We start from the raw sequence: 17628 nt of genomic DNA, 5'->3' as shown, positions 1-17628 counted from the left end.
GACTGAGGGTGGGGGAGCGCTCCTCAGAAGCTAAAACCCTTCTAGAAGCTTAGTAGTCTAACTCCTCGGCTGGCCTGTCCCTGCGCAGTTCCCGTGCAGGACTGCAGTGAAGACGCGATGATGAAACTTTACTTTCAGTTTCATGTGATGTATTTCTAGAGCCCTCACATTGGCTACAACTTGTATTGTATGTTTATATGTCCTAGTAAGTCAATCAAAAGCAGGTCCCAGGTTATCCAACCCACAGCCAGCATTTAAGTCCATACAGTATGGGACTATGAGTGTACAATTTATGGTCCTAAAACATTCCTCAGGTTCAAGTAAATTATTAGAAGTACGTGAATTTCCATATAATAAAGGACAACACTACATATTACATGCAAACACAACTATGCATTTTGGCAGCATATGTCAACATCTGCTCTTGTTTGTGATCTGTAGGGCCACTTAGTTCATGATGTGACATCATTACATTCAAAATTTCCATACCAGCAGCAGACAATGATGTAGAACAGGTTGAAAGAATGTATTAATGTGATCCTGCATCAGGGGTCTGCAACCTTCTACAAGCAAGGGATCAACAAAAAGCCAACATAAGAAAGCCTATTTGCATAGCTGAAAATATTACTGATAACTGACATGTTGATTAATAATCCATACCATTTCTACAGTCCAGGCACTGGTTGCTGTGAATCCTTTATTAGGAAGTGGCAAACAGGGAATCTCACAATAAGTAATATACATACATAGGAGCACCCTGCATGATTTATACCAGTGCACTAAAACAATCTGTGCATGGTTCTTGGAGCAGATCTTTGCAGAGGTGGCCTAGAAATCCCCTAAATAAATAAATTCTCATTTGCATTACTGGCAACTGTTCACTTTCACCATTACTTTTTCTGTAAAGCATCTCTAAGAAGCCCTTCAATCCCTCAAAAAATCTTAGTTTGCCATTCCCTTTATAATAAACTGGCTATTCTAGCGTCCCACCTACCCCACCAATATACCTTAAGGATTTCAGTTTCTGTACTGAAAGAGCCACTTTGTTGTGTACTGAACTATATTTGGCTCTTGAGCTATAGGTTGCGGACATGTCTTACATTTTACCCAAAATGAGGGTACCAGTTTTAGACCCATGACCATATGTCATTTAAGATGTACTTCCATTCCATGATCAAGAAAAGAGAACAGATCTGTATTCAGATCCAACTACACTTGCTGTAAGTCCTTTGGCAAGTTGCTTTTCTTGGCTAGTTGTGAGGCTCTCTCCCTCTTCTTAATCCTAAATTACCATTTATCAGTCATTATTAGTCCCATCTGCTGTTTTACTTGCTGACTTTACATGAATTCAAACCCAGTTCAAAAAACGGCAAGTTGCTTTTCCTGACAGAGTTGTTGTGAAGGTAATTACCAAGAGGAAATATTAAATATTACCCAACTTGATACAGAGACTGGACAAACTACAGAATATACAGGGTGACCTTAATCCTTTAAGCAACCCATTACAAAACAAAGGTTGCAGTCACTACATCTGAATAATGTACACATTAAATAATAAACTGCCAATACAGTTGGTCAAAACAGATACCGTATATACTCGAGTATAAGCCGAGTTTTTTCAGCCCAAAAAAAGGGCTGGAAAAACCCGGCCTCGGCTTATACGGGGGTCAATACGGTAGAGGAGGGAGGGAGGGAGGAGGGAACTTACCACCACCACCGCCGCCGCTGCCGCCGCCAGGTCCGCGCGGGTTCCCCAGGCCAGGAGCGCCCTGTGGGGGCCTCCTGCGGCCGCGGGAAGGCCCTGCCGCCGCCGGGCGTGCCCGGCTCCCCCCGGCCTGGAAGGGCCTCCTGTGGCCGCGGGAAGGCCGCGCCCGGCTCCCCCCAGCCTGGACCGGCCTGGAAGGGCCTCCTGCGGCCGTGGGAAGGCCGCGCCTCCGCCGGGTGCGCCCGGCTCCCCCCGGCCTGGACCGGCCTGGAAGGGCCTCCTGCGGCCGCGGGAAGGTCGCGCCTCCGCTGCCGCCGGGCGCGCCTGGCTCCCCCCGGCCTGGACCGGCCTGGAAGGGCCTCCTGCGGCCTCGGGAAGGCTGCGCCTCCGTTGCCGCGGGCGCGCCCGGCCTGGACCGGCCTGGAAGGGCTTCCTGCGGCCGTGGGGGAAGCCCCGCCGCCGCCTTCGCCGGGCCTGGAGCGAAGGTAAGCCTGCTTTGTGGGGAGGGGTTATAAGTCGACCCTCAGCTTATACGCGGGTGCCTAATTTTTCCACATTTTGGGGGAGAAATCAGGCACCTTGGCTTATACGCGGGTCGGCTTATACACGTGTATATACCGTACTTATTAAATTAATGTCCTGTTCTGTCCTTGAGAGGGGAGGATTTTTTAAAAATGTATCTGTTTTATTACATAAATAGTGCATGGATGCAAAATTTTATAATAGTTTAATTCTATTTGGCATTACTTCATATCCTTAGCAAAAGAGATAACAACACAATAGACAGAAGGAAAAGAATCTGGGTCAACTGAGCATCAAGAGGTGACATGGAAGATCGTTCAGGTCCTCTCATCTGCACACTCCTTTTCACATCAACATCACACTACTCCAAGGCAGAAATGTAGTAAACAAACATGGTTGCTGTTTTGCTGTCTAGGTTGGCCTTAAGTGATCTTGCCCAGTATCTTTGCATGAATACAGAGAGCTAATGAATTTGTCTCTGTCATTAAGCAGATTTAATTCTGCTGTGTATGTAGGCGGCATGACCAGAGTTTTGAATTGTGTTCACAGATGCATATAACTTGAGCCTTAGTGAGAAAGACATATTGTATAAAAATAAATATATTACTTTAATACATTACTTGAATACTTATAATTGGCATATGAACAGGAAAAAGTTGTAATGCACGGAAAGAATGAGCAGTGACAGGTTTGTTGTTAAAGCCCTGGAATGGACAAGGCTTATGGGATCTTGGTCCCTTGATCAACCACTAACGCCAAAAGGCTGGGTAAATGGCAAAGTAATTTGCAGTCAGACTAACCCACCACCAGAGCCAACAATGCAAACCACATTCTATACAATAATTAAAATTGGAGTGTATGTGCATGTAGGTGTATTCTTGGGGATACTGCAGCTTGAAGACTACAAAAGTAGTCTTAGGAGGCCAGGAATTGCAGTCAACCAGGATATTCTTATTAGAGACACAAGTACTTTATCCATATATAGTTATTATATTTTCTATAAATTCCACTATAAAAACTGTGCTCTCCTCCATTAACAAATAGAGTGAGATATGGTTGCTGAGTATGATGGGCAGGGTGGGATGAGGGAACTTTTCCTGAGATAGTCCCATTAAATGTTATTTTTCATTACTGTATTTGCAGATCTATGAAAGTCAACAGAGAACTTCCTATATATCTGCAGGTACAGTATTCAGAACAGCATAGAAGATATTACAGGACAGAGCAGCTAGAACAATCGTTTCCTTTCACTAGCTGGTACTAGAACATTCCATGTAGACACAAACAAAAGAAATTCCAGACAGCATCAAGAGTACCTTCTATCAGCACTTCACCAAAAATAATAAAATACTGGAGGCTGCTGACAGATCTAGATTCTTTGTGACACTGGATTTTCAACCTATGTGCTTTTGCTAACTGATCACACAATAATTGTGTATGTATACATGTTCTAGCCACCCAGAAGGGGTAAAGAAAGCCTCTTCTGATCTTTAGTGAGGCTGCAAAACAGAATTGTTTAGAAAGACCTCTGAAGCAGCATGAAGGTTTTATGATGAGATCTAGTTGGAGTTTTATGACTGGGTTTGGTATATGACCAGGCTGATTGTAGTTGGTTGCTTTTATACTACGATGTGTTCTTATGGAGTTTTTAAAAAATCATTTATTGTGTGTTATGTCTAGCTGCTACACACTTTGTGTCTTGGTAAAGTCAGGCACATAAATATTTTGAACAGATAAATAGATGGTTTATGGTACCCAGCCTTCCCAGGTGTGGGAAAGGGAAGGTGGAAGAGTTACTACCATCTCATTTTGAGCTGGGTACATCTAAGGCAGTGGCAAGATTATTGAGGGCACGGATGAGGTGGTGGCAATGGGACATAAAAAACAGGCGAAAAGCACTGTGTTCAGAGAAGCTCTTCAGCAATATGAGGCATTTGTTTAGATTGGAGAAAAATCGCGTTGAAGTCACTATGAATGATTGTGGCTTTCCCAAATTCCACAACACAGGATATTGCGCTAATGATGAGACACGCACACCTGAGAGTGCCAGTCTCAGTGGTTGCATGGAACAATATTCAGATGTACTAAGGTAGGCATGCCACTCAACTGACTGCGTACTCTTTGACCACAGTAAAATATTTTCATATATTACCATGAAGGCAAGAATGCCTTGGTGTAGGTGACAGTTTATCTTTTTTATTTCATTACAGTATAATTAGTTAGATGCTCACCCCTAACCTAGCAGCACAGAAAAAGCTTTGCTATTTCTCACCTACTATTACTATAGGCGTTCCCAATAGGAAGCAGTGGCAAAGATCACTGCCTAACACTATTTAAATTATTTACTGTTTTCCAAAGTGACTTTCTCTGCTTTAATTTTTGAATTAGCATAAGTACTACATCAATATTTGACAAGTGAATTGACTAAATATTTTCTTACAGCTCAAATGTCCAGAAACCAGTCCTGAAAACTATACACTTCGAAAGATTCATACAACATCACCTATTGACAAAGTATATAGATATAAAAAACATTTCTGTTTCTATTCATTATACTGAGTTGGGGATGGATGTTGCCTATCATTGCTACAACCTATAAGGCAAGGGAAAGTCAAAATACAGGACAGATAAGAGTTCAGCTGTGAAGAATATTAGTAGCAGCATAATGACAGAACAATACAGGTCATCTAGAAGAAATGAAGGCCATTCCAATAAAATAAACCTTTGGGTATAGCATGTCAGCAAATACCTTGAAGACATTTGAAAATACGTTAAGAAGTGGTTCTTAAGAAGTCATGGGTGGCAACATAAAATTACAAATCAGAAACTAGGAAACAGTAAAGAAACACAGTGAAGAGGATAAAGACAGTTAAGAGTTTCATTATGACTCAAAAAACAATATAGCAAATTGTTTCTGCAATTAAATAATTGTGTGATGCATTACTAGTAAGAAATTCTGAATACCTGATTGCTAAAAAAAAAAAAAAACCCAGCAAACGCGTACACATCATCTTGATACAACTCAGCAAAAGTGTTTGCCCAGTAAAGGTCATAAAAGCTAGTAAATGTTACACTAGGGCAGGTGAAACGAAAGCAATAAATTCAGTGCTGTAATATATACTAATGTGATGCTGGCTTAGACAAATGCACTATGAAATTCTAATCATCTTTTTTACATTTTATATTCAAAAGGGTGAATGAAGAATCAAAGAAAGGTTACCATGGAATAATAAATTTTGAAGCATTACTACTGTGGTTGGACGAATGGTGGGGAAAGGATACAATTACTTTGGGGCTATACTGTAATTTCAGTTCTAACAATTAGATGTGTTGATTTGGAACAGAGGACAAGGGAGGACATACACTGTTCAGAGGATCTCCCTTTGAATGGGATAAGGGATCCTGGCACAGAAGGGACCTTAATCCATTTCTCTACTATAGGACAAAATTAGTCATTCTTCACATATATGTAAGATGTTTGCCACATCTCTCATTTATAGCTTACACTTCATTTAAACGTCATGACATCATATAACTAACTTTATCATAACAACTGCCAACACCTTTGAATCTTTTTGATGGAATTCAATGGATGAAGGATTTATAAAATCCTACTGACTATCAAAGAAGAATCTTTTTGTAGAAGACAATGTGGAGGAGGAAAAATTAACAGAGGTGCCCTTTGTTCCAAAAGTCAGTAACCCATTTATCAAGTTTCTACACGATTTCAAGGCAAAGCAAAACAAACAGACAAAAAAACCACGAATCTTACCAAAATTTAGGAAGATGAGCTTTGCCTGAATACCAGGACAAAGTTTTACTATAAATGGAATGGCTATGTACACTCCCAACAACCAGATTACTAGCTTCCGCAATCGAAACCACATTCCATGTCTCCTGTAAAAGAGGATGGGAAAAAATAAAGATCACACTATATTCAAGAAAACTTTGAGCAAGTGCTCCTACAGAGTCAAGAGGGTGATGGGTACTGTCTGTAAAAAATCAGATTGCTTGTTTCAATTGTGTACATATTGAACTATACTTATCTATTTGCTTAAAGGTCTGACGCATAACTTCTTATTTTTATAAACACATCATGGTCAATTCACTCTGGAAGATACTTTTAATATCTGGCTGCATCCAGAGCAGAGCTTTCCCTGCTGAACCTCCCAAACACAGCCTTTAAAACCCCTGTTAGCCTCAGGTTCCAGGGACATCCAGTAACAGCACTGTGCATGATGTGGGGGTCTGCAGTGAGAAATGAGCAAAAAATACACTCTTCACACATACTCTGTTGGCAGAAGTTCCCTTCCACCAGTGAAAAGTGAGCCCCAGATCCAACCTAATGCTTGCATAATGATAACATTATACATGGCACTTAACATCATAATGAAGACATTGATTCCCCAACACAGGAAGCTTACAAATTACATTCTGATAGAGAGGAAAACATAAAGTGGAAGGGAGAGGCAAGGGCAATATGAGATGAAGGGGAGCAAAGATTAGGAGAAAGGGATGTTTTTCCTATTCTGTTTACGTCTCAGACAAAATTATGTTTCTTGAACTACTCTGAATATGTAAAAATAAGATGCACCTATGGGTAAGAAGACCAACCTAGATGTGCATGGACCCTTGTGATCTACCTGGGTCTCAACTTGGACCATTGTTTTTGCAACATCCATTATTTGCCCTTGAAAAAAATCAGAAAAGCAGATGTGTAAAAGTTTAGAAGGTAATACCTATAGTGTAAGGATATAGATATTTCATCACACCTTCTTTTAGATTTATTCCCTGGAGTTCTACCATTAAATTATGACAATTCATCAGAAATACTGGTTACATTCAAAAATCATGACAAACATCTTTTTGTCTATGGTGGGCATGAATAGTTTGTTCTCACTCATTCCCATCCTACCTCCCCTTCCTATATGGACTAATCAAAAGCTTCCTGGTTTGGGGAGTCCCTAAACTCAAATTTGCTGTAAAATCCAAATGCATGTACCTCCTCAAACTGAATTTGGCACTTCATCCTAAACCGGGATCCTTAACCATAGGTTAATCCCAGTGCCTTGTCATTTGCAAAGTTAAAGTGAACAAAATGTCATAGGCCAGGTCTAAGAATAATCAACCTGTGTTCTTAAATAGTAATACAAAGAACAATTATTATATTTGTATTATTCCTAACAGCAAAATGACCTTAAGCTCCTGTTGTTTGAGAAGGAAGGGCTAGAATTAATTTTTCTTAGTTGGCTCAGCTAGCAATGATAATGTTTCCAAACAACTCTTAACAGTACCTTGGTGGGTCAATTATTAGGAAGCTATCAAAGCATCCATTGGGACGTGGATGAGGTAGCCCCCCACCCCACCCCAGCTGAAAGGAAAGGTCAGAAATATCTCTGAAAATACATATCTCTGAAAATAACAGTTTGAGATTCTGGTAGGCAGACTCTGTGAGTTGGCAGCAAGTGCCTTGGGGGTACAGGATGTCTCTGCTTCAGGCAGCAGTTGTGCTTTTCTTTCACCTGCATTCAATGGGTGTTTCCACATGAGATATTTACCATAAATTCAATGCTTTTCGGAAATTTTTTTTCTCCTGCTTCCCCACAGCAATATATCGATATAATGCTATAAATCGCTGATTTAAAGAAAACACTACCAGGGAAACCTGCTATGTGGAATCCCAATTATCATTGCTCTGTCTTAACAGCCACAGCATTAACAGAAAAACTACACGAGCCTGTGCCTGTGTGCAAAATGCCTATGAGTACTTTGTAAATAAAGTAAATATTACAGAAATACTTTAAGCCTCCAGTGCCCTCTCCTCCAAAGGGAACTAATGCAGGTAAGCTACCACTAAAACCTCTTATTGCTTGGAGAAGTGGAGTATATAACAATATCTACTGCCATCAAACAAACAAAAAACAATTATATGCTGCTGTTTTTAGTCAACTGGCATCAAAGAATGAGCAAGAATTCTGGCTGAAGTCTCTTCTAACCCTAAAAACCTTCACAGAACTTTGTATTTCAATCTATTCTCCAGTAGAAGCAAATACAGCAAAAATGTGGAGTTCTTTTTCGTTGTTGCTGTAATGCAGGATGAAAAAATCCCAAATCGCAAGCAACACTACACATTATCACGGTAAATTTGACCAGAGTTTTTAAACAGAGGTCTATTTACAACAGGCAAAGCCAAACAATCAGAGGATAGGGCTTAGGCAACTTTGTGCACTATGGATAAAAAACAATCCTGAAACCAAAAAGCTGCTGGAATAACCCAGAGAGGAGTAAAACATCAACAAGAAAAGACTCCATTCGAAGACATATGATTACCAGGGCAACTTTGTTACTCAAGTAGTTCAGACAAGAACACATGATTATTAATCATAACTAGCCACTTCTGCTTTGGGTTGAATGAGAACCTAGCTTAGAGTGTTTTCTTATGGGACCTGCTTCTCCTAAAGAGGCTAAAAGAGAGTTTTTAATCAAAACAAAACATTATAAAAACTCAGGCAGGTAGTCAGAACAACTTCTCATTCACAATCTTTAAATATTGCAAAACCCTACTGTAAAATTAGCATGTCTTCTAAAAACTACTGTCTGTACAATTTAGAATCTACAGGCTTCACTTTCTTTTCCACCGTAGACAGGTCACAAGTACTGACATTGCAGAATTTTGGGACAGTCTGAGAACATGTCTTATACCTTTGGCCTCCACAGGCTTAAATACACTAAAAAGCATTTGCAAGGACAGTCTGACTAGTCATGTGAGAAGCAAACAGGTGACTCAGATCATTATGCATACAATATACACACAGTTAATAGAGGCCTGAAGCCAAATATTTTGCTACACTGTGTAATGGAAAACAAAGTGAATAAAGGCACTCATAAGAATGACCAAGAAGAAACTATAATTGCAGGAAATTTTAGGCAATATTAGCAACTAAGAAAAGTTACAGAAAAATGTGTAAAAGGGATTGTATATACCTGAACAAAAATTAGAAAAAAATAGAGTTACAGAAGACAGTATTATATAAACTGAAGCAACTGGAAGAGAAGTTGAACAAAGATTTTAAAAGATTACCCTAAGAGTGTTTGGGATGTAAACCACAACTGGCACAGAATGCTGCAGCAAGAACACTTACTGCACTAGGTCATGGGCACCATATCACTTAAGTCTTGCGACATCTACACTCCCTGTTTGCTTCTGGGCCCAGTTAAAGATACTGAGGTTTAAAGTCCCAAGTGGTTATAAAATTAGAGAATAAGCATACAATATAAAACAGTTATTGGAATAATACCTAAACACATACACACAACTCAAAACAGATACAGCCCAGATTATTGTCATTGTTTTCTAGTGAAAAATATTTTGACTATGTAAATAAACTAGGAAAGATATTAGCTCACAAAGTTGAATAGTTAAAAAAAACCAAAAATCAAAAAGTTATAATACCACCTATTGTTTCCCTTGATACAGCTGAAGAACTTGGAAATTACTACATGCCTGTTGAAGATTCTCAGAAGATTCTCAGAGTATATAGTCCAACTGCATTGTTGAATCAAGATTTTAAAGTTATGACTTCTATTATGACCAGGAGAATTAATTCAATTTTGTATACTTATTTCCATAGGTCAAACAGAATTTATCAAAGGCCACATGCTAAAGATCATCAGGAAAGTTCTATAAAATTTAAAGATTTTATTAAGGAAATGAAAAAAATACCACTACTCTCAATGTTTCTTGATGCTGAAAAAGCTTTTGGTAGCGTAAAGAGCAGATATCTTGACGCAATGCCTGACAAAATGGATACAGGGAAAAGAAGCATTCATGGCTGTGAAGCTGGGGATTAATTTCCCCCATGCACGAGACAGTGATTGGCTGGCTGAATCCAATGAGATCATGTATCAAGGGTAATAACATGTATATAAGTAATCCTGTATGTATATAACATGTATGTAAGTAATCCTTGCTCCTTCCTTGTTGGCTTTTGCTGCCTGCTGCCGAGAGTGAGATAGAAGCATGCCAGCGCTTGAGTTGTGAGGATAAGCCTTGGTGGTTGAGGGATGAATTGTGTGGCTGAGGGAAGGTCAACAATTTTTCTTTGTTTCCTTTAATTCTGTGCAGTGAAGAGTGCGTGCAGTAGCTGATGGCCAAGGAACAAAAGGTATAGAAGTGACACCTCTTATTTTGGTGTGACAACCAAGCAGTAGTACAGGATGTTTAATGGGCAGTGTTATGCAACTGGTTAGAGCCTTAGTGCTGAATTGCTTACAGCTCAACAGCCAAACATAAAGGTTTACATTTAATTGGTTCCTTTGGTTTTAATACCTCAGCACCATATCCACAAACAATTATGGAAAAAATCCTCAGAATAAGACATATTTCTTTCTAGGGTTTAGAAGTCATTAACTACTTAGGAAAATTATTTTTTACAAGGTTACCTAAATCTGGAATTGTTCTTGAACAAGTGTCCCACCTGACTCCATTCTTCATGGAATCTAAGACAGGCACAACAGGACAACTTAACAGGCAGGAAGGTTCTCTCTCCCTCCCACAAACACACAGCACTTCTCTAAGAGAATATTGAAAGATTTACTAATCAACTCCAGTTCTATTAATAACATAAAGTAAACCTAGGGCTTCTGTTCAGGGATAGCCCCCCTGAATTCAGTACTATATTTGGGTTGTAAACTTAACCTCTGAATATTCCAACAAAACCTGGAGTTAATAGTGTGGATGAACACAAGAGTGACAGCACACATGTATGCTGTACTCAAACCAGAAAAACATTTGAAATATAGGGAAAGACAGAAAGATTACAGCTGATTAGTAAAGCACCTTTCTTGTACACAACACGTCCCAGGTTCAGTGCTTTGCCTTTCCTGCTTAAAAAAAATCATAAATAAATCCCCTCTAGAATATGAAGAACTGCTGCCAACCACAGAAGATCACACAGGACTGGATGGATCAGTGATACAACACAGCGTGATGCCACTTAATAAGCATACGTTCCAGTGTATTGCATCTTTTACAGACAAAAATATATCTGATTCTCAGCAGAGGCCCACCTATGGATACTTAGATCCAGCGACTGGGGCTATAGGCAGCAAAACAGATCTTTCTACAAACTTGAGATTAGCCCCAGGTTTGCAGAGAAATCCGAAATCTTAAAAGAAAAAAAAAACCATCCGACTCATTGGGTTAACCCCCCCCAAATGATAGAAGAAGCACCAGTAGCTTTTAGAAATAAATGCCCTCAGTAGCCATTGCTAGGTAAGTACAACAGTATTGCCAGACTTCAAGCCTTGGTTTCTGTCAGTAAAAGTCAGGGGGAAGAACAGGGCCCTTTCCAGGGCTGCTTTGGCCTTCAAGGGGATTCATTGGGGCCAGGCCTGACAGCAACCACCAGACTACTTACTAACATGTGACTTCCATGACTTACTCAGGCCTGGCTGCTTGCTACTATTCAACAGCAGCCACCCCACAAAAGCCACCGTGGTATAGTGGTTAGTGTTTCAGAGTAGGATCTGGGAGACCCAGGTTCAAATCCCTATTCTGGCATGGCAGCTCATTTGGTAATCCTGGGCCAGTCACACACTAATCTACCTAACAGGGTTATTCTTAGGAAAAAACTGAGGGGAAGGAAATAATGTCAGCGGCTTTGGGTCCCCATAGTCGAGAAAGGTGGGCTATATATATATAAAATAAACAAATAATAAATATAGCTGAAGATGGGAGGCAGATAAAAGGCAGGCTGGATGGTTGGTAGGTGGGAAGGACAGAAGGAAGCAGGGAAACCTGATGGTATGGCAGCTGCCAAGAGAAGAGAAAGAGGAAAGAGCATGGAGAGGGGGGTATAGAGGAAGTTGAGGTGCCCCCTGCAAGTCCTTACAGGTTCCTCACTGTACAAAAGGGCCTAGCCTGGCCAACACTAAAAAAAACTCAGCCCAGCAGTTGGCACTACATAACGGAGTCACAGTTTTCCTAGACAGAGGCTGCCAAGAGGAGGGGAGGGAAGCAGGGAAGGAAAACAGAAAGGGCAGATAAAGATAGGTTGGCTGGTGGGTGTGAAGGAAAGAATGAAGCAGGAAAAGGGGAGAGGCTATGGAAAGGGAAAGAAGTAATAGGAAAATGAAATACTCCCTGCTTGAGCATACAATATTTCTACACAAGACCTCAAGAGAAACCTGCCATAATTTATCCCACATCATGTTAACAGCTTTTAGCTCAGTAGTCTCTATCTCTAAGCCAATTCTATCCAACCATTATTTTTCCCTAACCTCCTGAAGGCATAGAAAAGAGGAACAGGAAATGGAAAAATAATTGATGGAACCAGAGAGTTTCAAGGTAATTACCACAAATAGTCTGGCTGTCATCACCATCACCACAATTAGTCTCTGAGTTGCAGCCCCAGTTGAACTTGGAGACCTTTTATATATCCACCTGCAGGGTTACTGAACCTTTTCTGGCTAACAAGTGTTTGAATGATCCAACCGCTTTATTTATCCCACAACTTTGATTAATCCCACAACTTTATCTTCTAGCATTTCATTCCCACTTGACTATGACATTAATTTATTCCATGGATGAGAATCAGCCTCTGCTACCTAGTGACTGAGCTTGGCCTTGTCCCAGACATAAAGTTAAGCAAGAAATCACTAGCAACTCACCAATCAGATGTGGCAGTCTAATAAACAACACAGATCTTTGTCGAAGGCTTTCACGATCAGAGTTCATTGGTTCTTGTAGGTTATCCGGGTAACCTACAGCCCGGATAACCTACAAGAACCAACACAGATCTTTATCTGAAAGACAGCCTACTCTGCCCCGGAAGTCAGTTTACCACTGCTTCTACGTCACAATTTTCCTTCACTGGCCCATACATACCTGTATTAATTATGCATGACCCAGCAGAGAAACAAAAGAGACAACTTTTATAATGCTTCTGTACCGGTGGCATGTTAATGCTCCATGAGCAGCTAGGTAATCATTTTTCACTGGGCACAATCAAAATATATGGTTGGATCCAGCAGGAGCACTCTTGGAAGGAAATGGTGGAGCAGGTCTTTTTCCATCATCCCTTAGAGAGGATTTCTGGAGCAAAGGACACCTAAGGATTGGGGGACTTTGCAACAAAATTCACCGGAGTCCAAGTGAAATGGGAAAATGTAAAAGAGCCTCTTTCGCTCTCTTCCACTGATGCAAGCTGCCAATGGAAGAGTGAGAGAGAGGTGAATGTACATGATTTCCCCTTTCCCTGCAGCATCCAGTACCATGATGCATTTTATATGTGAGGCTCTCCCTGTTGTCAAGAGAGGACTTTGGGATCAGACAGAAGACTGCTTGGGAAGCAACTGATCCCAGTTTTAATATTGAATACTATAAACAGAAGAAAGAAGTTTCCTTTGTGAGCAAAGCAGACAGCTAGTATGGGGGGAAGGTAGTTGTGAATTTCCTGTATTGCACAGGGGGTTGGACTAGATGACCCTGGAGGTCCCTTCTAACCCTATGATTCTAGTTATTGAAACTGTGCAAAACTGGGAGTGGTACCACAATCTCAACTCAGTGTCTTAAGCCATTAGCTCATTGTCTTATAAAGCAGATAGGGAACATGAACCGTGCAACCCTGGGCAGGGGGGGGGGGCTAAAGCGCCATAGGAGTCAATGTGCCCCACGCCGGCATCCGTGCCACTTTGTGCGGTGATAAGTGGCACCAATGTCGGCATGGGGGCACTTATGCCAGCCCCTTGGAGCGGTGCAGCAGCACAGGCTTGAAAGCGAATGTCTGTGCTGGCATTGGGGGGTGTTCCCAGGGCGGAGCTGCCTTTAGGCAGCTTCCAAACCCCTTTGGGTCTGAGAACTTGCGGTGGAGCTATGCCAGCAAAATAGCTGGCACAGCCATGTGAAACTCAATGGGTGAGTTTCATGGGTTTTTTAATTTAAAATAATTTAAAACCATATTTTTCTGGCTGGGAAACCTCTCAGGCGGCGGAGCAGCTGTGTTGTTCCCAGCCATCGCATATCTATTACCCACTCAGGATTGGGCCGCCCGTCAATGGGGAAAATGAGGCACAATTAAAAATTGGCTACCAATTTTTTTCTGTGCTCAATTCAAAGTGCTGCTTATGATCTTCAATGCCTCACAATATCTGGGACTAGGATATCTGAAGGACTGCCATAAGCAACGGCCAGATCGCTAAAAACATCATCTACAGCAGTACTTTATGTGCCACTGTTATCTGAAATAAGGTGGATTGCCAAGTCTTGTCACAGACTTAAGCCTACCCAAGTTTCTAAAGTACCAGTGTGCAAGCAGAGTAAAGAACTGGGGAAAGAAGGAAGCAAATGGTTGGTAATGACCAACTCTGTATTATTTCTTTATACCACAGGCGAATACTCCCAGCAGTAGAAGACAGCACACAGGTATTTGCCCTCTCTTACTGGGCAAGGAAGTAATCACAACAGGAAACAAAACTGATCTCCCACTGAGAAGTTGTATGCATGTGCATTTATTTTAGAGAGTTACCAAATCAGACCATCCAGGTTCAGTACTGTTTACTGGAAGTGATTCTTCAGGTCTGAGGAGACATCTCTACACTGGTACCTAGGATTCTTTATCGAAAAATAAAACAAACCACGCGGCCGACCACCGAGCAATAGTCTCTATGCAGAACTGAGCAGTTGATGAAGCTATTTACTTCTCACTGTGCAAAAACTAAATAATTACTCCCAATGGATATTCCGACTACTGCACTTTTGGGATGAAAACAACAGTCAAGGGGATTGGCTTCTAGTTCCTGGGCTCATCTTATTTATTACATTCTCTCCTTCCCTTTCTCCAAAGAGCTCAGAGTCTTGACTGCTCATTGTATGTATGCCTTTAAGGCAAAAGTTCACAAATATAAAATGAGATTTCCTGCCCACATGCAAGAATAGGTCCTGAATCACGTTCAAACCCCAAAGAAGCTACCTAAACACAAAGACTAGAATCTGTGAACCTCCTAGCATTTTGAGCCTGCTTGACAATTATGATCTTCCTCACAAACTCTACTCTGTATACCTCCATCTGTAGAGGTAAAGTTAGTAACTACCAGAGCAGGGCTTTCTAGCTTCTGGCATCTATGAAACTCCCTTCCTGTAGCTATTCAGCTGGCATCAAGCTTTTAAGTGTCAGGTGAAACTTACTTACTCCAGCTTTTTTGTACTGTTGGTGCCTGACTGCATATTATCTGTTGTTGTTTTAATGCCTGTTCTGATCTCATTTATTTTAATTGCTCTGCTACTCCTTCACCTTTTTTTTTTGCTTTTTAAAATTGTTCTGGTTTCTATTCCTTTGGGTTTTGCTGCGTGGCTGATTTTGTTCGTGGCTGATTTTGTTGGTTCCATTTCACTTATTATTGCTTTACTGCTTAAATTATGTAAGCCGCCTTGGGAAGTTTCAGCTGAGAATGAAGAATGTAAAGTTAAAAAAAAAAAAACTATTTATATGCCACATAAGAAAAGCCCTCTTGGATCAGACCAGTAGTACATCTAATCCAGAATCCTGTCTCACATGGTGGCCAACTAATTCCTCCTGAGGTCCAACAACAGAGGATAGAGGCCAAGGCCTTCTCCTGATGTTGCCTCCTCTTGGCAATAGTATTCAGAGGTTTACTGCCTCTGAATTTGGAGGTTTCCTTCAGTCATCATGGCTAGTAGCCACTAATAGCCTCATCCTCCTTATCTGTCTAATCCCCTTTTAAAGCCATCTGTGCCTGTGGTCATCACTATATAATTCTGGCAGTGAACTCCACATTTTATACAAAAATTATGAAAGTTTCATAGCCTCTACCTGAGTTGCTTCACCACATGACAATTTTGTAGCAGGATGTGACATACAGTGTAACACATCTGATGACTGTTTTTGTCAAAGTAACACAGAGAGAGTAACTAATAGAGATTCTTCCTCAAGAAGCTATAGTCTAAATTTCAACAGCAGATGAAAACTGCAGAACAGGGCAAGAGAAGTGTAACCAAATACAGCTATACATACTCAGACTTTACTTGGGGATGAGGACTAAGGGGATTTTTATTCTTTTTGCTTCCCAGAAAAGTTGAAAGAAGAAAGTTTTGAAAAGGAAAACAGAAGCTAGGGAGAATGGGTCAAGATTTGTTTTGTTTTTGTTTTTTTAAGGCAAGAGACTTTTTGAGCACCCTGATGGTTTTACAATTATAGTTTCCAATCTGTTAATGAGGTTCTTCGAGTTATATTGGGGATCAGCATCTTATCTGGAAAGTCAGTTGCTAGTGTTGCAATGCCTTTTTTAATGCTAGTTATTTCCTGCAAGTCACTGTGCAATTGTAGATGTAGGACAAGCAATTCTTTTTTTAGCAATAGGTAAAGGAAGGCAGAAAGTGCATAAGTAGTGCAGGAACAGAACACGTAATCAGGCACAAAAGGATAATCAAGTCAGCCAGTGCGCAGAAATCTAGTAACAAAATATATAAGCCTTCAATGCCATTTTAAAATATTTCTAGCTACATTATGGAAACAATTTTACTCCAAGCACCTCCAGCAATTAAAAAAATGGAGCTCAATGTGACCTTACCTCAAGCACAATATCAAACTGACTGAATCATACAGCTGAACAAGCTTCATTGCCAGCTAACTGAATGTAAATGACATGACCTGAAGGTCATCTTGTCAAGCATTTCCAAAGGACACGGGATACAGAAAATGGTAATTTTGTTCTTCTATGCAGAACAAATACCAAATCAAAAAGTAAAGCTGTCTTAGTAATTGAACAGCTTGCTTAAATAGGAATAAAAATGCACAGATTCAGAACCTAGCTACCGGTCACTTTTCTACAACTTTTATATGTTTAAAAAGGAACCAATGTTTTCAAATAAGCCTTTTCAGTAAAGAGGCTATGTGAAAAACCAAAGTAGCTGTAGGTACTACTTGTTAGGGTAATAATTTCATCTGTCATGCAGTAATCTGGGACAAGCTATATAAAAACCACATGCAATGCCTGACAGTGCAATCCTAAATAGAATTACACCTTTCTAAGACCATTAACTTCAATGAACTTAGAAAGGTATAGCTCTGCTTAGGACTGCACGATAAGGAACCTACTTTGGCCAAAGAACTCCAGCTTTCATTTCATAAAAAGCTGGGGGCAGTTTTGAATACAAGTTTAAAAGTACCATAACAAACAAAACTGAAGGACAAGGAGAAAACAGGAAAATTCCACTATTTTATAACCCATAATTTTAAAGCCTGTAGTTATTTCAAAAGTTGGTACAGGTTTGTTATATGACCAATATGCACTACTAAACATTAATATTATGAACTGCAATACCTGTCCCAATTGTACTTTGACATCCAAAATGATAAAGACAATGAAAGTTGTACTGAAGT

The 17628-nt window shown here is 40.4% G+C and overlaps 1 protein-coding gene across 1 annotated transcript in view; it reads right to left on the bottom strand.

Moving 5' to 3' along the window:
- The window catches only part of ABHD12 (abhydrolase domain containing 12, lysophospholipase), a 48852-nt gene that overhangs the window by 24963 nt on the left and 6261 nt on the right, over positions 1 to 17628 (bottom strand). Inside the window, exon 2 of the mRNA XM_056852443.1 lies at positions 6000 to 6124. Within this exon, the coding sequence (XP_056708421.1) occupies positions 6000 to 6124 (125 nt within the window). The remainder of the gene's footprint in view (positions 1 to 5999; positions 6125 to 17628) is intronic.

The sequence above is a fragment of the Euleptes europaea genome, chromosome 7 (genome assembly GCF_029931775.1).
Source record: "Euleptes europaea isolate rEulEur1 chromosome 7, rEulEur1.hap1, whole genome shotgun sequence".
Taxonomy (NCBI): domain Eukaryota; kingdom Metazoa; phylum Chordata; class Lepidosauria; order Squamata; family Sphaerodactylidae; genus Euleptes; species Euleptes europaea.
The sequence above is the reverse complement of the archived record's forward strand: the minus strand, read 5'-3'. Positions and strand labels throughout refer to the sequence as shown.